Source organism: Diadema setosum, chromosome 18, assembly GCF_964275005.1.
Source record: "Diadema setosum chromosome 18, eeDiaSeto1, whole genome shotgun sequence".
Lineage (NCBI taxonomy): Eukaryota > Metazoa > Echinodermata > Echinoidea > Diadematoida > Diadematidae > Diadema > Diadema setosum.
This window is the reverse complement of record NC_092702.1, coordinates 32,883,888-32,908,204: the sequence shown is the minus strand read 5'-3', so window position 1 is coordinate 32,908,204 and position 24,317 is coordinate 32,883,888. Positions and strand designations below refer to the sequence as shown.

Here is a 24,317-nt window from a genome sequence, read left to right as displayed (position 1 = left end):
TTCATACGAAAATTTCAGGTTTCGTTTTTGTTTTCCCGTCATTTCATCTATTTTTCAAAAAATGTTATTTCAAATATGCCCAAGAGAAAGTCATTTAAACTTAACACTTCTGTAAGAAAAAAAGATGCAGAGAGAGGGAAAATGGATCCAGCTTCCTAAGTGTTCTCCCGAAATTCGCGTCGGGAGAAAAATATGAGATTTTTTCATGAATCATCGAGAAAACAAACCTGGTTGCCCAGGATAGAATCGAAGAGAGAGAGAGAGAGAGAGAGAGAGAGAGAGAGAGAGAGCCCCAGTTACCAAAGAAACTTTTTTTCTCACAATCTCACTAGCATCAGACCACTATGAAAATCTACAAGTCTTTGACTTATGTTTTGACATGAATTCCACCTCACCAACAATGTTTGAACATCATCTGTATACGTTGAACTCTATTATTCAATATTATTCAACAATGTTAAGTTTGGATCAGTATTTCGTGTGTGCAAGATGAAAGCAAGGCCTATAAGATCAGCTACTGTTTGGTTTTTTATTCTTTCAAATAGGTGAAAATGCGGCCGACGTGAAGAACGAGCTTGCCCGGAAGGCTAGAGCTGACGAGCTGGGCATCTATTCCACCACAGACCGCTGTCGAGGCGATGGAGGAGGAGACAACGGTGAGTTTTATTGCTCGTGGAGGTGATCGGGATTGGTATCATCTTGCCGAGTTTACTTGGCAGAGGCCGACAAAACTCGATAAAGAGAAGCATCACACAATAACATGCTGATTCATTTCCGCCCACCACATGTTGCTTGTCGAAACTTAGACACAACGGTATGGAAGTTTCAAGTTTTATTAGAAATTAAATGTGTCATTCGTTTTGCGTCGTCAGAACATTAAACAGCTTTATCGCGTTGTGCGCTTACGTCCAAAACTTTAATTTGTCATCATCTGAAAGAAAAGTCCAAGTAAAATCCATCACCAGGATGGTTAAACCTTTTTTTTTTTTTTTTACCAATTAAGAGACTCGAGCATACTAATTGTATATTGAACGTACTAGTATGTCATAATCATTATTGTTTATTATCAAAATAATGATTATGAATGTACGAAATGACGATGATAACGATGATTATCACGAAAATTATTTTTGCTATGTTTTAATCATTACTGTTAATTTTAGAGGGAAAGGGGAGGGGGGGGGGGGTAGGACGTTAACTTCAAGATGCAATGACAAAGAGTTCCAAAGATTTTGACTAGAACGTTCTATCCTGTAAGTTTGGCCACATTATACCATCACGAGAAATCAAATGTTGATTGAAATCTTATTCCAACAATTGAAATACCATTTTTTTTAGTGTTTGCGCGTTTGAATTGTATGGTTTGATTACGCATTCTTTTCCCAAAGCAAGATAATGCTGGATTTGAATTCTAAATCTCTGGTATGTGCCAAGAAAGTGGGGGGGGGGGGGGCAAGGGCAGGGGAGCCATGGTTCGGCTTCTCTCAGTGAAGGTGAGAGAGGAGGAGAAATCAGTCAAACTTCGAGCAGTACAGTAAGTAAGTTGCCGTACAACGATATTTCGTCGACGCCTCATTCTTTCTCCTCAGACCCCTACATTTTAAAACCTATCGAGATCGATTGTGACACAGGTAAGCAAAGCGTCTAGTAGTTAGCTTATAGTGCCAGGGATCCGCAGCCGCAACAGTCTTGTAGTTCTGTACGTAGCCGAACGTTAAAATTTAGTAATCTGCAACTGTTGGCAGTGTTACCACTTTTTATATAGCATTATTAACTTTAGCTGGACAATAAACGTCGAATCGCAAAGGAAAACACCATCAGTTCTTCGAAGGATATCTATTTTGTTCAGAAAATGTCCTACTTTTGTCAGCTGAATGTCGGCCTTCGACAATAACTATGCAAAGCAAACAAGGAAGGCACAAAAGAACGGAACAATGGAGAAAACGGGCGCCACACTGCGATTGCAAACAGCGACACTTCAATGGCTGAAAGAGAGAAATGTGCTTGCTTAATTTTATAGGGTCGGGTAACTGCAAAATGGAGTGCGACAAACTGATAGATAGACGTGCAAAAAGAAAGACAGATACATAGACAACGATGGATAGGTAGAAAGTTAGAACGATGAATAGATAGAAAGATGGATAGATAGAAAGATGAAAAGACAGAAAGATGAATAGACAGATAGATAGTGTGAACATACTAAGCACTCAAACCTGCGCGCATAAACACGTTCACACAAAGGCCTACGCCTATTCATACAAACATTTATCCACAATAACCACACAAGCATTATATAAACAACATGTTACGCAGAACTTTAATATTTGTGTTCAGGAGATCGTGATATTGAATAACGTTTGTCCTTCAATTTTGATACGATAAAACATCTTTTCAGTTGAGTCTTTAGATAATGACGTAATCATCTGACCATAAATGATCCCTCTATCAGAGACACTAGAACATGGAGAAATGATTATGACCGTAGCATATATTATGCTCATGCTGCTAACTGCTGCAACAATACTGCCACGAAGAAAACATGAAGTACATTGTAGACAGAAAATGATTATAGAGAAACGCAAAAATAAGCAACGAGAGATACGAGGTTACGTGGTGGAAGCTTTTTTTTTTTTGTTTTTCACTTCGACCAGTGACAGACCTGGGAAAATTAATCCCTCTTTTCCTCTGTCTGTATATCAGTCCAGTACATCTGTACGGAAAGAGTCTGATCTCAAACGGGTTAAGCGCCATTATTTTACAATCTAAAGTAAGTCCATCATCATAAGAGCAAAACGGTATAATGTTTCCGGTGATACCGTGCTCGTTACATAACAAAGAATATTCTCGAAGTTGTGGCAAAAATGTCCCATAATAAATTGTTATCATCACATTCTTTGTTCTTTGGCAGCTTTAATCGCAAATGTATCAAATTCACAAGAATGGAGTTAACTCATTTTGCAATTAAACTCCTCGTATAAACGGTATATTTCCTACAGTTTAGCTCAGTGGTTTCTTCATATCTCCCGTGACTCCAAGGGAACGGCCTCCATAGTGGCTTCTGTAGCTGGGTATATGGTGCTGTTGCTGGATCTCGAAAGCTGGACAACTGTAGTTCCAGACAGTCCATTAAAATGTTCACTAACCATGCTAACTCTAGACACTGCTGGATGCAACATACTTGCTCTAAATGCAATCTCTACAATGTCACGCTTTACAGCGCAATGCAACTAACTGGATGCCATAGTTTTAAACAGTTGCTCAAGAGGCATACACCGTTCAAGCTTTACACCTGAAATCACGGTTCAGGTGCAGCGCCTTGTCAATCTCTCAAAGTAGCTGCTGTTTTGCAAATTCAAATAGTGACTTCAGAACATTCTTTTATTTTGTTTCTTTCAATTATATGTACATGCCATATTTCGCAGCCAGTAATAAAAGTAAAGCTTCAATCTTGACAACATACTCGCATGCATGTTCAAGGCAAGTCTAAAAATACCTGCGAATCTATACGCGACATTGCTTGTCGCAAGATGGCGCAATTGGCATATCGTTATATACGACACTGATCTAGCAAGAGAAACATGGACCGATTTTTTTTTTTCGATGTTATTTGGCGCCAAATGACGCCATTGTCAAACGGAATTTAAATGAAACCAAAACCCATAGAGAAATGTGGATTGAGTGAAAGCAGCAACATTAGTAGAACACACCAGTGAAAGTTTGAGGAAATCGGACCATCGATGCAAAAGTTACGACTATCTAAAATTTTGGTGTTGTAATGACTAGATAAGGAGACTACTAGAGTTCATGACGTCGTATGTGGACAACAATATCAAGAAAATATAAAGAGAATTCCACAAAAATTCATTTTCATGAAAATTACACATTCCATCAACTTGATACTGACATAAGTTAAGGGTAGCTATCATCTGTTTTCTAAAAGCGGTTAGTCAAGTGCTCTTTCATTACTCTAGAAAAGTGAAAGCATGTTGAATTTTCTCTCTTTTTTTCCCTTTTATTCTTGTCCACACAAGGGTGCTACCTCAGTGAATTTTAAAATCAACATGCCTAATTATTCACATGACTCTTTCTGCTCATGCGCAGAGCAGAAGTGTGAAGTGGCTTATTTGATGAAGATTGTCATGAGAACACGAGTAACTAAATTGTATCAATGCTTGGCTTTGCCTTTTTTTTTTTTTAAAGATCTGTTCGTTTTATTCTTGCATATCTATTCTGTTTTATTCATCGGCTGGGAAATTTTTTTTCTTACTGTTTTTTCGTTTAATTGTTTGGGCTTTTTTTTTTTTAGCTCACCTGAGCCGAAGACTCAAGTGAGCTAGTGCGATCGCTCCATCTTCTTCTTGAAAACCAAAATACCGATTTTCACCAAACTTGGCAGGTAGCATCCCTAGGGGGTTAGGATCTCAATTTTAATCAAAATGGGACCCCCAACCCCCCAATTTAAGGAATCTTTAAAAATCTTCTTCTCTAGAACCAGAAGTGAAAGAGCTAAGTTAATACTTTGAGTTAGTACGTTAATGACTGAAGTTTCAAGTTTGTTCATGACAGATCCAGGGGTGCCCCCCCCCCCCCTTGGGGCGGGGGTGGAGGGGGGGGGGGTGGTGCAGAGGTAGGTCCAAATGGGGCCTAAATTCTACATTTTCGTCATCTTCTTGAAAACCTTATGATGGATTTTCACCAAACTTGGCAGGTAGCATCCCTAACTATAGGGGGTTAGGATCTCAATCTGTTAAAATGGGCACCATGCCCCACCCAGGGGCCCCAGGCCCCCCCCCCCCCCCCATTAAGGTATCTTTAAAAATCTTCTTCTCTAGAACCAGAAGTGATAGAGCTAAGTTAATACTATGAGTAAGTACATTGATGACTGTAGTTTCAAGTGTGTTCATGGCGGAATCAGGGGTCCCTGGGACCCGGGGGGGGGGGTGGGGAGGGGACCTAATGGGGCCTAAATTGTACATTTTCATCATCTTCTTGAGAACCCCATGACCTATTTTCACCTAACTTGGTAGGTAGCATCCCTAGGGGTGTAGGATCTCAATTTATTCAAATGGGCACCGTGTCCCACCTGGAGAGCCCCACGGGACCCAAACCTCCCAAAATTAAGGAACATCTAAAAATCTTCTCCAGAATCAGAAGTGATAGAGCTAAGTTAATACCATGGGCTAGTACATAAATGACTGTAGTTTCTAGTTTGTTTGATAGCAGATCCAGGAGTGCCCCCCCCCCCCACCCTTGCCCCATTTGCGGGCAGGGGGAGGGGTGGGGAGGTCCAAATTGGTGCCTTAATTGTACATTTCATTTTCTTCTTGTAAATCTCATGATGGATGTTCACCAAACTTGGCAGGTAGCATCCCTAGGGGGTTAGGAGCTCAATTTGTTGAAATGGGCACCATGCTCCTGCCCCCCCCCCCATCCCCTCAAATTAAGGATTTTTTTTTTTAAGGTGTTCTTCTTTAGAACCAGAAGTGATAGTGCTAGAATTGATACTATGAGTGTGTGTGTGTGGGGGGGGGGGGGGGGGGGAGAGTCCGAATTTGGGCCCTAAAATTGTCAATGTTCATCTTCTACTTGAGAATGCCTGGGCAAATTTTGGTAGAGCTGTGTGTAATTTAGATTAGTGACTGCGTGAAAGGTGAACTTGCGATACTCGGGTGAGCCCTTAGACCCGCGGGTCTCTTGTTTTTTAGTCTCTTGAGAAATATTGTAAATTCGTATACGTTGCGTGAATAAAACCACAGCAGGGTTTTTTTAAATGACGTGTGCTCTCTATAAAAGTGTGCATTTTAATTTGTCGCTGGTTAACAAAGTTGATCTGCATAGAAGTCTTTTCTAGTAATAATGATGCTCGTTTGAGTCATGTCTTGGTCACGTGTTTTGCTGCGGTAGACATGATGGGAATTCTGACAAAATGTTTCAACCGCGACTTTTCTGCCTATATTTCAGGTGGTACTGGCTCCGCTTCACAGATTGCGTCTCTTCCTTATGCCTTGGTTATGTGCATCGCTGCCATGACGTCGCTATGGCATTGGGCTGTGTCGTCATAGATGCGGATGCAATACTGGATAGCCCGTCTCAACTGTATCCGGCATGCTACACGAAATATTACGTCTTGCGCACCTGGTAATTTGTTTGGTCTTTTTTTTTCCACACTTCAGTAAAAGTCGGGCACAAAGCATGTATTCCTGCAAAAGTCCTCTTTTTTTTGGCATTCCTGGCGAGTTACAATTTTTTTTAACTAACCGTTTGAAAAGCTTGTTTCGGAAAAGAAAAAAGAAAAAAAGATATTGCGATATGTCATCAGTGGTACTTAAGGAACGATTCATTTCACATAATTGAGGCGCTTTGAAAAGCGATGGCATTTCATTTCGATTTAATTCCACAGAGATTGAGAATACCGCAGTAGAACTTTTGAAGACTCTGAAGGTTTTGCAAGTTAATATGTATCATTTGGAATACGAAAAGATATTCCACATTCACGTATTGTGCGACAAAGATCACACCACTCCCTTCACAACAGAGAACCACAACCACAGTCTGGTAACGCTGTGCTTGGCAACAGAATCAAATTCAGTGTATGAAAGGAGTAAATACGCTGAGAGTTTAAAATGCCGTTACAAACACAGTATGAATCAAGATTGTCATCAAATTAATTAAAGGCATGCGAAAATAACCAGAGGGAACAAAAAAGGCACGCCACCACCAACAAAATCTTTCAATCTTGGCAGCGGATGTGTGATTTCGATTCCATTGTGCTGTCAAACTATCGCCGACGGAACTACACTGTGGAGTGTGTATCTGTAGAATTTTGTCAGCTGCCCAGTTCACACGCAGAAAGTAATCCTAACCCGCTGCGGACCTCGTGGTATAATTGGTCGATGAAGTCACGAACTGCAAAGCAAATGCAGGAAACGGAGAGCAATGCACGGATCCGTTTACGTGTGCTCTTATAGTGATCGATGTGAATGTCTAATCATGTTTGAGCACTAATCTGAATCATTATGAAAAAAAGGCAAAAATGCAAACAAAAATATGAAGTTACACAAGATTCAATGATGTGTAAAATGTACATTGTATATACAATTTGTTTATGAAAATAGACGCGTTCTCCCACAATTATTTGGACATTCTAAAAATTTGTTTTCAGACCTTACGTAGTTTGGCTATAGCGATATTCATTTTATGTTTCCTTGATATGTATAATATATAAATTTATACACAAATTTTTATGAATTTATCTTTAAAGTATATCAAGAAGAAATTTGAGTGACAACTTGCATATTGTAGTGTGTGACAAACTGTCGTATAGTCATCACAAATAATCAAAACTTTTTGTTGAAATTAGATAATGTCATTTTTGTTCTCGTTCTTGTTGTCTCCACAGTAGTAGAATAAGGTATACGATAAGTTGGAGAATAGTATGAGTACTATTTAATTTGCATGTTACGGTGAACCTATTTGTATACGTATTCAGCACTGTACTCTGCATCTTGAATCACCGAAAATTTACTACATGATCAAGAGGAGCAATGTTCCGTGAATCTTTTAATTGTTGGTGGAGTAAGTTGATTTCAAACTTATTTATCGTGATGAAATTACCTGAGGCAAAATGTCACTGAACCAAGCCTGACCTCTTAAGTAATTCAGTTCATATTTTGACGTATATATATTTTTATCTCTATTCCTTTGTATATGGTCTCAAGTCTTTTGGCGAAATTTGTCACTGCTTTACCCCTTTTCAATTCTTCATCATTGTGTTACGTTTACGATTCGGAATTGCTAACACATGAAAAAAAAAAATCAAGGAAAAATGAAGAAATCATTTTTTTTTTATTATATACGTTTATGTTGTCTATGGTTGTTCAACATCTTTTGACAGTCACGATCCTTACCATTGAAAATGAAATGAAGGAAATCAAGGGCATTGAATCTTCTTTAGTTTCTTTAGACTGCGCAATTGTTTCATCACGAGTATGATCATTTCGAAAAATGTTTCATCACGAGTATGATCATTTCGAAAAAGAAAGAGACGAAGAAGGAGGAGGAGGAGGAGAAATGGACGAAGAAGGAGAAAGAGAAGAACTGAAAAAAGAGGACTAAACCATAGTACATCACTATAACGCATGCGATAGAGACATTATATGAGTTGAGTTGTGGTAAATTGTACCCAAATATAACTTGTGATTTAGATGTTTGTGCACTTGGTGACTATCTTATTGTCTCTCACTGAGTAATATTAAACTTTTTGATAATTCCATTGACTACAAAGTTGCAAAACAGCGTTCACAGTGTGGTTTGTGTCTTATTCTTTTATTCGTGTAATTCATACAGTCATTGTCATACATAATTTTAGAAACATGCGTACACATGTGTACGCATGTTTCTAAAATACACATGTGTGTGTGTATGTGTGTTTATGTATGTGTGTGTGTGAATGTTTGTATTTTTTTCATTCATCTATTCCTTTGTTTGGCGTATTTTCTTTGTAGAAATTATGAATTTGTACAAACAACTGAATCTGTACAGCGATGTTTTAAAAGGTTGTAAAAGTTCCTCTCTTCTTTTAGTAGCATTTAAAATTCCTGAGTAAAAATACAATTGTTAGAATTATCAGCACTTGATCTGCGAATAATCACCAGGAAAAATATCATGATGATCATGTTATCACTGTCATCAAACTTACCAAGAAAAGACAAAACACATTATGAAGTTCCAGACTAAATGTAATTTCTTACAAACCGTCTCGGACTACACTATGGACTTCCAGATACTACATTCGCCCATATTGAACACCATGCGCATTGTCCCAAGTATTCCTAGTCCTTCTGTTTTACTAGCGGCTGTTTTGAGACCTATAATACTATGTTATGATACTCGTATACCTTTGAAACTCATGCAATATGTATAATTGGTATCGAGTTGGGATATTTTGTTTCGGTTTTAGAGTAGGATTAACATAAATTACAACCTACATGTATATCAACACACGGAATGTGACAAAACTGCCCGAGCACGTGGATACTAGTATAGATTGTAAGTTTGTTCTTAGAGGGATTGATGTGACAAGTGAACATATGATACATAATGATAATGAAGCCACATTCACGGCAGATCGACTCTGCCCATATTCTTTTTCCATCCAGCAGAGTTATCGATGATTCATTGATGGTTTCCTTTCGGACCTGGGGGTAACTGATCGAATTATCAAGGGCCCCTATAAAAATCTACCCGTATCAATCTCATCGTTTCCACTTTCCTCTGCTGAGACAGGTCATGGGGAAGTTAAGAGTGAAGGGGCAACTTCTTTAACCAATGTACGTCATCATAAATCATCACGCTCGATGCCACGTGCATTACACACTTTGATTTCCCAATATCCATCTTTTAGTTACCGTATTCAGATACCATTGTGAGCCACTTTACCAAGGTATCTGGAATAAGACTCGACTCTCATAAGTATAAGGGATCCTGGGTCCTAGCCATGCTCTGCTCGTATACATCCTTAATTATGGACAAGATATTCAACCCCCAACGCCCCTCTGGCTTTGCTCAACAGGTCTGACTGAGTAGATCGTTGCAGAAATCTGACAAAAAAAAAAATGCTTGGTTAATAATAGCTGCGGAGGTCTCGCGGATGATAATGCTCGCAGTGACGTTTTTAAAATAAATCAAAACCAAAATATGATACCTCCCCCCCCCCCATGGCATTCTCTCTCTGAGGGATTAAAGATTAAAGTTTCTCCTTGGTATAGCTTCTGCCATACCTATCACTGAATATCTTTCTTACGTGGTTTTGTTTTTGTTTATATATATATATATATATATATATATATATATATATATATATATATATGTATATATATATATATATATATGTAATATGCGTTTGATAATAATGTGTGTTATGAGTGACTGTTTTTCTAGTGGTTTACGTATAATTATCTACCTACTGGTATATAATGGGTTTGATTTGACGACTGGCAACTATGCTTTCTCAAAGGGAAAAAAAAAACACTTCAGATATGCTGTTTTGGTGTAGTTTTGTAACCGTGATGTTATACGGTAGTCCAACGCGTGTGTGTATGTGTGTGTGTGTTTTCAGACTTTGTACCTGCTGTAGACATGCAAACATTCAATATCACTAGGTACCACTATCAGTCAAAGTTATCACACACAGAAATACAGACATACAAATTCAATGACAGGGACGTTGAACAGATATGCATGGCCAGGCGGATTTCCGGTTTACATAGGACCTACAATATAATGATATACGTAAATCAAACTGGGCTTATTTCCAAGGACTAAACTCATACCTTTATCACTTCTCAGAAATCAGTTAGATGACTGTCTGAATGCCTTGTTGCCTTGTTGCCTCGCTCTACACTTTGTGGTCTTCATCAGTTTTCTCTTTTCACAATTGTTTTTGATCTTTCTCTCTCCCAGTCACTCAAAAGACCACTAAAAAGTTATGCCGATGAAGTTCTCAAGCCATTCTGCACATTGCGCAATGAAGAATATAGACAGCGAACTTCAGCAGTTTGTATAATAATCATTATTTCAGGTTTATTACGAAAATATTACACCTTTCTGTCCAACATCAGCAAATTCAACACTGAGCAAAGAATACAATAAGACTAGTATCTTCGGTGGGTGATTCATGATGTTCACAAAACAACAACAACAACAACAACTGTAGTTTTATGGCACCTTGAACCTTTGTCGTGAATAGCAAATTTACATTGCTGAAGTAATAAGTGACAGAAAAGTGGCAAAATTGCTAATGGTGTCTTGTCATGATGATAGCAACAGCTATCGAAGGTAGCGAGATCAAGAAAGAAAAAGAGTAGGAATATATATACATGTATATATAATATACTTATAGATAGATAGATGGATAGATAGATAGAGTAAAAGACAGCAAAAGGGTGGATAGCCACCTTCGTTTTCGATGGACTCACAAAAATTATTCTCTGGGCAGTGTCTTCAATGTAAATACAGTGGAAACTCGGTATAACGAGACACTTGGGACCAAGACATAAGACATTTTGTTAAACCAGTAGTCAATAAACAATACAAAACAAAGGAAATAAATTCATTGGGACTGATGGAGAAATTAGTTTGTTTTATCAGGTATTTTGTTAAATCAGATCTCTTTATATCGAGTTTCCACTGTATTAAGCCAAATTATTACCGCCTGCAGGAATTTCGTAATAATCATATTCTTCGCGATACTGGAATACATTACGCCTACAAGGATTAAACTTGACTGAGAGCCATAGCTGACTCCATCGGAATAAACACAATAACTTCATCAGAGCATTTCCGACGATTTGAAAGACTTCTAATGTGTTGCACAACATATATATACAAAGGAAGATGCTTGAAAGGTTAAAGCCATTAAAGGGAAGACAAGTCTACTGTTGACTATATGAACATAAAAATATCATTGCATATCACACCATCTCTCTAGAAATCAACCTACGCTCTCGAAATCAAGAAGGAACTCGTATAAAACCAAGTTGTCAAAAAAAATGAACTTCGTTAATCTCAAATCATAAAGAAAAAAATCTTGAATAAAGTGTCCTGTATATTCTGACAATGAAGAGTTCAAATATATAACGTGAACGTACTGTGTACAAGCACATTTCAAAATTGTATGTATAGCTATATACACACACAAACACTCTCTTGCAGCCAAGCATTCGCGCAAACACACACGTGCATACACAAACATCAATAATATGAAAATAGAATACACACTACACAGACATAAGTACACGTACGACGTGGAATCATTCTCCCTCTGATATTGAATGACAAGCTAAAAATATCTCCACTGCCACTAGTACACCTTCACACCGATTTGAGCACACTATAATCCATATCTGACCGTTAAAAAATGTGCGCGAATCAAGCATGGACGTGATTATTTATAGGTTTCCAGCGTGACTTTACAACAATGATCATCGGTTAAGAAGAAGAAGAAAAAAAACAAACAAACAAAAACCCGACAATAATGTCAAGGCAAGACAATTCATTATCACACGATTTACACTGAAAAAGTAACCATAGTAACCAAGAATCTATCTTTTTACAGCGACAAGGCACTTAAAATCATGACATCTGAAAACAAATCTTACAGCTGACAGCTGACTTTACTTCTAAATTTGCAATCTTTATGTAATTGATTCATTTTAACACACGAAATAGGAGAAGAGAGAATGATATCGGAGGGCTAGCTGGGTCTAGGTCGTCAAGAGACTTGCATCGTCATCGATCACGACTCAATGTCTTCCTCGATCTCGTGGAAGAAATATACATGTCAACATTCCTGACTTCCACGTTTCAATCACTTCAGTACAAAGGGCTCTGCCGAGAGTAAAAAAGGGAAAGAAATTATATCACTCAATTTAGATGGTGTTTGCGTCGAAGACGTATATACCACGCCATCGTGAACGTGGCTAGATCAAATACCCGCGCCATATGATTAATTAGCATAACAAGTATCAATACGGTGTCCTGTTGTAACGATCTTTTTTTTCCCCCTTCAGGAAGTTCGGCTTGTAACTTAAGCTCAAAATACCGCCATAAACTCTGAGTCATCTTCTGCCGAGATTCCAATCTCGGCAGAAGTGTGACGTCTGACACTTACGCCGAACCTATACACTACAATAAAAGAATAATGACGAGTTAACAAAATTATTCTCTTTTCTGCCCTCTTCAAGTGCATGGTTATGTTTTCACCCAAATATGATATTCCAGTAACCTGCCCCCTCCTACTTAACAGTATAAGTAATCAATCATGAAATTTTATCTAATGCGGGATCATTTTTAGCTAACTCCGCTGCAATTTAGGTCATAGTGCGAGTATAGAGACGGATGATTTAATCCTGAAATATGAACTCAGTAGCTTGATATCTTCACAGGCAATGACATGAGTGAGGATGGGTAGCAATATCATCTGGGTGTTGGCAAATTATGACCGATCGCGAAGACGTGAAATCCGACATGAAGACAAGCAAGAAAGTATACTGAACGCAATAACGAGAGAGAGAGAGAGAGAACAAAAAAAAAAAAAAAACACCGCGTGCTGTTATGAGTAAGAAATAATATGGGTAAAATGAGACTTAAATGAAATAATGATATTGACAAAACTGAAGCAGGATTTTAAGTCAATACTTTTTTTTTCTTTTTAATTTCGCAAAGGACAGGGCGATGTTGGTCCACACCCCACCAGCTGTGCAGTGATTTCCTGCTTTTTGGTGCGTGTGCATGTGTGTTCGATGGTTCTTATTGCTACTCGACAAAAATGAGATCACTCGTTGATGTTGAACATGGAATAGTTACGGGAAGGGGGAGCGCAGGATTTTAATGATTATGTAACAGGCGTTTGAGTTGCGCCCCCAGATCAGATATTCCTGGCCCCAAACCCAGATACATATATATGCATCATGTATTGCAAAGAAGAAGAAGGAGGAGGAGGAGGAGGAGACCAAGAAAACCGAACAAAACATGTTAACTATGGCAGCAAATTCGTCTGGCGGCATGATAATGAACTTCCGTGCTGGCGGGGAACAAAACAACAACCCGTGTCTATGTGTCAAAGCGGGTCAGCTGCAGGGGGTGGGGCGGGGAAGGGAGGGGTCATTTTTTCATGATTATATGCACCAGACATAAACAAACGTGACTTTTTTTTTGGTATGAATAGGAGAGCTTTAGCAAAGAATAAAAAAAAAACAACAACTTTGTGAGTTATACTCCTTCCGTTCGGACACAGTGACACATGAGTCATACTAGGTATGCAGACAGAATTATACTGGCGTCAACCTATGGAGAAGTTTTTCTTTAATTCTACATGGCAATCACCCCTTTGATTTTTCTTTTCTCGTACGAAAAATTGCACAGAGGGAGAGAGAAAAAGATATATATATATATATATATATATATATATATATGTATATATATATATATTATATATATATATATATTAAATATATATATATATATTAAATATATATATTTATATATATATATATATATATATATATATATTTACATAGCTGTCAAGCAACAACAGCTAAAAAAAAAAATAAAAATTTTCAATCAATTCAATTTCCTCTCAACGCAGCCCGCTTGCTGAAAAGTCATTTCGAACTCACCCCAAACCAGCAGAGTGACAGAATGAATCAGAATGAATCAAGGACTGGATTTAAAGTGTGAATGTATTGATGAATGAATGGATGCGTGGGTGAACGCGTGACCAACTTTAAGTCATTGGAGAAACCTTGTCGTCAGTGAAGAGCGGGTTTGTGAAGGTGGGGTACGGGTTATCCTCGTTCGAGTCTCCAGTAAGGTAGCCGTAGGAATAGTATCGCTGCATTCGTTTCCTGAAAAAAAAATAATGGGCAAGCAAAAATTGTTATTCATTTATATGCAACCATTCATGATATAATCTAATCTCTTTATTAGGCTCCGAGAATGGGACCATGATATCATTGTCAAAATCATAAACGACAAAATTTGACGCATCGTTCAGCGTAGCAGAAGATAGCAAATGTATTGCCACAAAGAAAATGTAATCTAGCGATACACTGTCATTTGTTTTTAAAACTAGTAAAAACTATGCTTCTAGAGATTAGAGAATAACGTCCTTGATAAATGACAAATTGAAACAGAGAAGCTTTTCGAGTTGATTTCAAAATTATCGTTTGTTGTGGCGTGATATAGAAAGTAACGTTCTCTGAAATTAATCAAAAGTGATTTCACGAGGTCATTAAAACGCCTGATTCATATTTGAATGACTTAGTACTAATAAAGGTCAATATGGCGTGATAGTCAATGCCCGGGTGAATAGTTTTAACCAAAATGAAATTTCTTCAAGACCCCATACCCCGTTTCGATAGTTTGCAGAGCAGAATCTTTATGGTGGCAAAGGTCTATCCTTTAAAGACACATGGCTGGCGATATAAAATCTCTATTTACAATAACGCAAGCCTCGTTGAAAGTACGAGTAGCACTTTATGCGCTCTGCGGGAATCAGTACTTGTTGTGACGTGTCAGTTCATAACGTCATCAAAACTACGCGGCATCGGAGAAAATGAGATTCAAGTTGTTGAACTCAAATGTATGCCATCAAGAAGAAAAAAGGAGAATTGCAATACATACAGGATTTTGTTCCGCTTAAGCAAAATTTGACAATCACTATCTGACTATTACAAATCTTTGCTCGCCTGAGAATTCAAATTGTTACTCGGAAATCAGTTTCCTTGTATTTTCATCATTGTAAGTCATATTGCCAAAGAGACCTGAACAGAAAATATATCGAGAAAGATACTCTTTCGCAGTGCTACAGCTTGTTAAATTTTTCATATCTCGTCTCTTTCAATACCGAAAGCATTTTGATAAGTGACAAAAGACAATTTTGCCTGACACGATGTTATTCAGTGAAATGACCATTTTTGCGCTTTTGGTAGTGTCTAAAGAAAGTCCCGTTTGCAAAACGTACGTAAACCCACCACCCAAGTAGGATATCAATTCACTTGATTTTGTACAAGGAGTATGAAATTGAGGATTTGTGAGTTGGTATCTCACTAGAAACTGTACAATTTGTCATGAGTGATAATTCCAGAAAAATTCAAAATACTAAAGTGAGGACATTTTCAATTTCTATCCTTTACGAAACCCTGAAATTTGCTAATTGATCAAAACGACGATTTCATCAAGATGCATTGCAAAGCAAATCCTACAGCTGGAATGATTCTCACTTTGTGTTCTGTCTTATACTTCGATCACATTTATTTATCACAAGTAATTCAAATTTGTAACCAAAGTTTCAGTCTAAGGTTTACGTGTGATAAACTGAGGTCACAAATACTCTCTACAGATTGGTTTGCCTTTTCATTCCTTCGTCATGCGACTCAACAAAAGCCCATACACCATCAGTCAATCAGATCGATAAGGAAGTTGAAATTCGGGGAAAAAAAGGTGATAAGATTTGAATGATAGCTTCATGAAAATGTTTTACTGGGATCGCTCTACCATAGACAACCTATTCTTATGCCTAGCAGCTGCTCAGAACACAAGTTAATGACCAATATTTTGTTGTGTAATAGTTGAATATATTGTGCTTGATTCATTTATCTGGTGCACTGCTCAACGACCTTCTTAGAATACCATTGTACAGATGGACTTTACTTTAAACGAGGGAGAAAGAATCTGTCTTACTGAACTTGCTTTCGTCTGCCAATCAAGAAAATGACCACCAGGATGAGAAGGATGCCACAGATTCCTCCGCAGACTCCGGCGATGAGAGCCACATTAGCTGGCGGTTCTTCCGTCTCACCATCTTTCGTGGTCTTGCTGAAGTCAGTGGCCACGCTTTGCTTGGACGGCTGCGTTGCTGTCGATTTTGCAGGAGGAGGCTCTGAACCCGCCGTACCCTTTGTGGCACCCCCTGTGTTTGTCTTCAGCGGATACACCGTTGAATATTCCATGTGCTGTGTGAAGAATCCCGTAGGCTCTATACTTGGGTATGGCCCTTCAGAAGTGGCAAGGGAGGGCGACGTAAACTCGGACGGAGAAGTCCATTCCGTCACAGTCGTGGACTCGGTTGTCGACACGTTCCCTTCCGTAGTCATTGTCGGTTCCAGAGATGTGGTGGCGTTGAATTCTTCAGTTGGTCCTGGTGTGGCAGTTGTCTGATTTTCATTCGTCTCATTCCCCCCTGGAGTCAGGGTTGGTCCTGAAGTAGTCAGTAGCGTTTGGTTCTGCGAAGTCGTATTCCCTCCAAGGTGTAACGTGGTCTGCTCCTGTGTTGACACATTCCCGGCCGGTGTTAATGTAGTTTGTCCCACTGCCAGTGAAGATAGTCCCTGTGTCGATGCGTTTGACTGTGGTGTTTGCGTGGTCTGACCAGGTCCCGTTAACGGCTGTCCTTGCGTTGATACGTTTCCTCCTGTAGTTGCCGTTGTTTGTACAAGGGCGGCCGAAGTTTCCTGCAATCTCGTGGAAGCGACTCCAGTAGTTTGAACAATTTGACCTGGAGTAAGTGACGTTTGCACCCCAGTAGGAGAGGTTTGAACAGTGACTTCGGTAGTTTGAACAATCTGTACCGGAGTTAGCGACGCTTGCGCCCCAGTAGGAGAGGTCTGACCAGTGACTTCAGTAGTTTGGACAATCTGTATCGGAGTTAGCGACGCTTGCGCCCCGGTAGGAGAGGTCTGTCCAGCCACAGGTGACGTCGTTTGCAAGTTCGCTTGCGACGTTTGTCCCGAAGACGTAGCTTGTCCCGAAGGATCCGTGGCTAATCCAGTAGTTGGGGAACCTTGCGCCGTCGTAGCTGCAGATTTACCTGTTGGCTCGGTGGATACTTTAGCTTGTGATGTTAGAGCTACAGTCGATTGCAATTGTCCAGGGGGCAGTGATGTTGAATTCAGTGGAGATGTTGTCAATCCGGTGGTTGCCGTTCCCTGGGGAGCAGTCGTTATATTCCCTGTAGTCACCGGTGTCTGTGATGGAGCCACCGACGTAGCATTGGTTACTGACGTGGTCACTGTGCTCTGAACTGCACCTGTCGTCGCCCCGGTGGTTACCTCCGTTGCACCCACATTGACAGGCGTGTATGCCGTTGTGGCGTGGGTAACGTCGGTCAACCTTCCAGGAGTCGTCCCATCGGTGGGGATCTCCGTAACTCCAGTGTCAAGGCTAGTTGCCAGAGGACCAATACCCGTCGGTTCCGTGCCCAGGGTACCATCCCCTCCAGCAGGGGAGAATAAGTCAGTCGAAGCAGGAGATGTTGGTGTCACCGTTATAGCGTTGATGATATAAACTGGGAGAAGAAATGATGAACACGATACGATGATTTTTACGCAGTGTTTCAATCTAGTCTTTCGACAATATTCGACAAATCAGTAGAAATTTGTGTGTGTGTGTGTTTTTTTCTTCTTAATTCACTAGCTGGCGCGAAATATTCTCTCAGTCTAGAAGCCACTATTCTGACTCATTATAAAATCAGAGACAAAATGTACGTAACGAAGACATGACGTCATTTGAAATATTTGCATTCGCTATTACACACACACACACAAACAACGCCAAACATACCATAGAATAGTCTTTCAACGGTCTGTAGTTCTCTTATTCTACCCTCAAAACAAGCGAGACAAATATTTCAAAAGTTGTACATATCATATCTATTAATTAGGCAGGATTCAAGATTGATGATAAGTTTTGCTACTGTGGACAATCTGCACATCCTGACAGTTAGTATACTGAATATCTGAAGACACAATTTCCCGACAACTTGAAAGTCTACATCTGTTTCAGGTGTTTGTTTTGTTGTTGTTGTTTTTTTTTCAAAACAGCTCTCATGAACTCAAGTTACTACCTTGATGGACAACCACACTTTGTAACGGCAGCACTGACACACAAACCAATGAAGAAAATGAATAGTGAAACGAATGTCCGAAAAGAGATGTTTCTGACATGTCATATTCACTAATAGCTTTCACTTTTTCCTTTGGGAATCGACATTACATAAAAAGGAACAATATCAGGGTCATATGTTACAAAATGAAATAAGTTTTATCACTTTTATCTACCTTGTGACAGCAGCAAGACTGTGGAAAGCACCAGACCACCATGTATTTCAGAAGGTAGCATCGCAGCAGGCAGCGTTGAGACAACGGTATTGCAGAAAAGTGGCTACAGCTTTGTACCGATACCCTTATGTGGAATCAGATCTAGTGGGGGTGTTACCGATGTGGTATTGGTGGAAGGCTGAATCGCGAAGTCTCAGAATCCGGCAGATGAAGTCAGTCTGTAGGTGATGCCTTTGAGAAGATGAGAGTGGGGGGGGGGGGGGAAGAGAGGAGGGAAAAAAGAGAAAAAAATTACAAATTGATGAAAAGAAAAGTGAGTACTCAGAGAGAATCAGTTGAGGGAGAGACAGAGGGTGGGATAGGGAGTGAAAAAGAAGGGAAAGAGATGCAGCAGTGTTCCAGGGGAGAGGTGGGGGGGGGGGGAGGGATACTAGAAGGGAGATTAGTTGACTATAGTTTGCTATCAGTGTACCGACCAGTGATTTGATTGGGACATTTCGTAAACTGCCATCTTGGAGATAAATCATAATATGTCCAATGCATGCATGAGGTGTATACTCAATGTAAGCTACATTCGATATTTTAAGGCTCCAAAGGTAACAAGGAAAAGGATCGTTTATGACGGACATTGAACGCCTCCCGAACCTTGCTATATCACAGTCATCTCTTAAACTGCTTTGAGTAACATTATATTGTGCCAACATATTGCCATATACAATCTTATCACGAATTTCTTTAACTGCTAGGAATAAAATTATATTGTCTCAATATATTGTAATACATAATCTATGGACAAGTTGAGCTTGCAGGGTATCCACGTGACATACTATTCAATGTTGTGTGTATGTATGTGTGTGTGTGTGTGTGTGTGTGTGTGTGTGTGTGCTATGAATTTGGAGAAAGAAGGAATAAATGTTTCCACCAGTCTTGCCAGTGGCTCCTACTGGGAATTGAACCGCCTACCTCCCGCTTCTGAATCAGAAGCTTTCCAACGAGACAACTCGGATCAACTCAATTGAGTTCAGTCAAATTTTGCCTATGTATACAATGCATGTCACCCATTCAGTAACAAGCAAACGCATCGGGGCCATTGCAAGGTATCAAAGTATCTAAATCACTTGGCCAATCAAATTGTATGATGACGCAATGTTTCAAAGTGTGGGCAGAAAAGAGGAAATTTGCATCAATTGTCTGATGTATACGATTTGGTACAGACGAGATTATTATGGTATATGACGTTTAATCACATTTTGTATGGTATTTGATTACAAGACATAATGATATATACCCTTAATGGACAGAGGGTATTGATTCGATATTCTTCGAATCGAGGTGAACCGATAGCAAGCATTAGATTAACGAAAAGAGAAAGGGCAAGAGAAAGCGATAGAGACAGGCAGACAGATAGGCACAATGGACACATTAGTATGGAAGAATGAAATGAGGTGAAGAAGGAAGTAAGAACCCAATCAGGAAGAGTGAGATTTAGCGCGGGTATTATGCGATCGGTATAAGATCTGAGGGTTTGAGGGTTGGCGCCAGGTGCAGCTATTTTTTGGCGTATGATATAAATATGTTAAGCAGTACGGTCGATAAATGTGGTCATTAGGTGTGTGACTTTAGGAACATAAATGTTAGCATGCAGGAATAGGAGAACCTGGAAACGATATTTTTGTTAGTCAAACCTAGAGTCTATAGGCCTGTTAGCCAAATGAGACTATTGCAGTTTTTATGAGAATCATACAAGTGAATCTTATTACACCACTGGCATACTACAGTTGCTCTCCTTATGTAATGATATCACAAGTTCGAGCAGTCAGATCAAGTGGAAGAGGAGCCAGTGTGAGATATCCTGTCATCTACAGCTTACCGTACCTAATGGTGCCTCCAGCTATTAAAGCAAAAGCTAGTCTCTACGGTATAAACACGATTAAGTTGGAATAAATACCCAATATCTCATCCCTCTTTCGTTCTCTCTGGTATTGCAATAATGTACTCTAGTATTTATGTAGACATATTTTCACGATTATATATTTCATGTTTTCATTTTTTGATAATTTGGCTTCATAGGATTTCCATGTTATACTTCACTTGATGGGAAAAGTAGGACAATCTCTATAGTGGCAGATAACAAGACGACACAATAGCTGACAATACATGTTTTTTTAAATGATATTGCAGTTTAAAAGATAAAGTGAATTAATCTATGACAACTTTTGTGGCGTCTTTACAGCATCAAAACCATTAGAAAATGAAGCGAAGTGGAATAGGTATGTGCACGTTTTCTAAGTGAATATATTCTATGGATAAATAAATTTTTTTGTTGAATGTAACGGAATTGATTCAGACGGATAAAGATCAAACTGGTTGCAATTCCCGAATAATGTTTATTGATAAGTGAGTCGGGCTCATCAAAAACATGCGAACTGGTAGCGTCTATACAGATTGACAACTACCACAGAGAGAGAGAGAGAGAGAGAGAGAGAGAGAGAAACACACACACACACGCGCGCGTACACACATGCAGAAGCACACACGCACACGCACACAAACGCGCACACACCTGAGCACAAATTATTTTACCATTGCTTTAAGAAGAGTTTTGATGTACAAACGTTTTCCAGAAGTCCTATGATTAATTCTTTCGGTATACCGCACCTACCAGCATTTGATTTATGAACCATATATCTTTTACTACTAATTACAAAACCACTGAGAATCACTTTTTTTCTAAAATACCATGATCAGATATGTTACGTAGAAGCATTATGTTGCATTATCATAATATTGCAACATAGATAAGTTGCAATGTTGTGTAATATGTTATGAATGCATCTATCTATGTTACAAAGAAGTATATCAAGGCTTTTGTGCATGCAAAGTCTCCAGCGATATCTATATTGCTTGAGACTATTATATAACTCATAAGTCCATGAGGTATATAACTATGCTTTGATAATCATATATACTCGATCAAAGAAGTTGACATTAACATAATTTATGTATCTTTTCATCGTCCGTTGGTATTGAAACTTCGCCCCCGATGAAAGACGGGGAAACATAGTTGGATGAGGAACAGTTTGTTACTGAGTATATAAATTATGATAAACGAGCAATATGAACGACTCGAAATTAAATGACTTTCCAGCAATTTATGACCTTAGGTCAAAATGATTAACTTAAACCTGCAATTTCCGTATCTATGTAAACCGCGGTACCTCATTTCCTTATCGAGAATCGAACACAACCCACTGTCCCTATCTACCATATGACTTATTTTCTTCTTTGAATTAATGATTGGCTTGTAACAAATGTAACTCTGGGGGAATTGGCATGTCTTGTCAAATTACCATGACTTGACGCGTTCAAGACTGCGTCAGCCCTCCCGTCTCTGAACCTGCGCAGCCGCCGACGTAGACGGACTGTAACATGCTTAATTTTCCCTTCGGGTTGTAACTAACCAGCACATGATCATGAATATGACAATGGTTATCATCTCGGGTTTTTTTTTTTTTTTTTTTTTTTTTTTTGGGGGGGGGGGTCATTCTTGTAAGGAAGTGTATTCCTTTGGCAGATTTTGGTCATTAACATGTCTGCCTTTTCCATCCGCAATCTCACTTGGGGTTATTAATTATAAGTGAGTCGCATGCTTGAAGCATGGTAGACCCATGCAGTCTGTTTCCTGTTTGTACCCTTTTCAGATTAATGCACGGGTGCACACGTGCAGCAAGTGAGCATTGACTACATGACAACCCCTGAAAAAAAGATACCTACTTTTCAACATGGGGGCGGATAGACAGACAGACAGACAGACAGTCTGTGACTGACAGACTGACACATAGATGGATAGAGATATGTAACGAGATGGAATGTGCTTGACCCGAACAAACACACTGTATTTCAACATAGGCCTACTTTCTAGGTTATGCACTTATGATCGGTTGTGACGAAGTCAAAAACAACACCTACAGCAGATACTCACTCAGTCTAAAATCAAAGAAAGTAGTTTAAGACACGAGGGCGTAGTATTTTTCAGTGTAAAGATGCCACAATCCATGCATCACCCGTAGTCAACATTTGAAGACATCCAGATGCACGTTTCCGAGATTGTTGTTCTTCTTTTTTTACTTGAAAGTATAAGATAATAACTTAGCTCACGAGGTGCAAAACAAAAAACAAAAGGGGGACAATAAGAAAGAAAGAAAGACAGATGGGAGGGAGGGGGTGAGATCCATCGATCGATGATTCATAACAAGTTATGGATAAGAAGCGAGCATAAATCGAGGCAAGCATAAGATTTCTAATCTTCTCCTTGTCATCAGCACGATACTTGAGAAGTAAAAATTCATGAGTGACAGAAGGTATTTCAATGTGCAGGACCTACACTATGTGCATTCTTTTCCCAGTTTCTTCGGTCAAAAAACAATAACAAACAAACAAACATACATACGAAAAACTTATTGTTCTCTTTTTTTTTTCTGTTTTGCGATGTATGCAAAGGAAAATATAACTAATCAAATAGACATAAAATTAGTTTCAATATTGATGGCAATACATCAAATACATCAGTGCCGGTGAAAAACTTACGTCGTAATTAAATATCGAAATTGCATGCAATGATTTCATCAATATGCTACTGAGAATATTGTATCGACTTTAAAGGGAATGCAAGTGAGATAACGACTAAGTTGAAAAAGCTGATAAATTCGTCTCAATCCCACCCCCAGCAATATCTCGATAGTATATCAATTTTGTGGATTCGTCTGTTGACAATATCTCCCTATCCTTATATTTGTTTTTCTATTCTTCGGTGATTATCTGCTTTTGTTTTCCTCGCAATTATACTCTATTGTCTTTTTTTTTTTCAAATTCTGTATGTGTAATTATGCTGGACCTATATAGTAAATCATGATAATATGTATCATCTAATACATACATGCAAAACTTACATTATACATGCACAGCACATATACTCATATACATACATACGTACTTTATACATAACATGCACACATGCATACATAGGACCACATACATAAATACATACATACATTTATACATACATATCTATACATATATCTGTATCCATCATGTAAAGGCCTACGTGACTGGATTATTATGCGTACGTGCACTTACCTGCAGCCAAACATTTAGAACCCGTGCATGTGTGTTCGAGAGAAATTTTCGGTGATCCACCGTTCGAAAGTGTTCACGGTGACTGAAGGATGACGCATGCGAGTGACAATAATGTAAGACGATTAACGTCGAGTCTAACCGACTTGCGACAAAGTACCCCAAACACTATCCAGCGAAGCACTGTATAAGAACTGCATGTGCACCACAACTAAATAAGCATATATGATATACAAGGTGGTAGGGAGAGAGACAACGAAGGTTTAGTAACTGACACAGACTGAGCGTAGATAGCCGGCGATTTATGACTTCACTGTGCGCTTATATGCTCACCTAGTCAAGCCGTCGCCTACGTCTGGTCGCTCTCTTGAAACACAATTGTTACTCGTCCTTAAAGCTTGTCGCGGGAAAGTTAGAGAAACGGGAAATGAAGGGCACTCATTGAGCTCATATCCTTAATTGCCACTGATCTCGACGTGTGATTAGTTCTGAGCGCGCCGTTCCGAAGACCGTACGTCTAGCTGACGGAAATTGGAAAAAAAAAGAAAAGAAGATCGGTCGCACTGT

General features: G+C 39.1%; 2 protein-coding genes across 3 annotated transcripts in view; one reads left to right on the top strand and one right to left on the bottom strand.

Moving 5' to 3' along the window:
* The window catches only part of LOC140241586 (uncharacterized), a 77,135-nt gene extending 68,853 nt beyond the window's left edge, over positions 1 to 8,282 (top strand). The window contains exons 9-11 of one of the 2 annotated variants that reach the window (XR_011902090.1): positions 546 to 656; positions 5,962 to 8,006; positions 8,039 to 8,282. Coding sequence is in view for 1 of the 2 variants with exons in the window: in XM_072321319.1 (XP_072177420.1) it covers positions 546 to 656; positions 5,962 to 6,062 (212 nt within the window). In the remaining variant the exon portion in view is untranslated. Of the gene's footprint in view, positions 1 to 545; positions 657 to 5,961 lie in introns of both variants that reach the window. The other variant, XM_072321319.1, reaches the window with a different exon arrangement.
* Positions 8,283 to 12,302: 4,020 nt separating this feature from the next.
* Positions 12,303 to 18,678, bottom strand: LOC140241462 (uncharacterized). Its single transcript, XM_072321191.1, has 4 exons — positions 18,618 to 18,678; positions 16,243 to 17,845; positions 14,303 to 14,392; positions 12,303 to 12,387 (listed from the first exon to the last, which is right to left on the bottom strand). Exons 1-4 carry the CDS (start codon positions 18,676 to 18,678, stop codon positions 12,303 to 12,305), a joined length of 1,839 nt encoding a protein of 612 aa, XP_072177292.1.
* Positions 18,679 to 24,317: the final 5,639 nt, after the last annotated feature.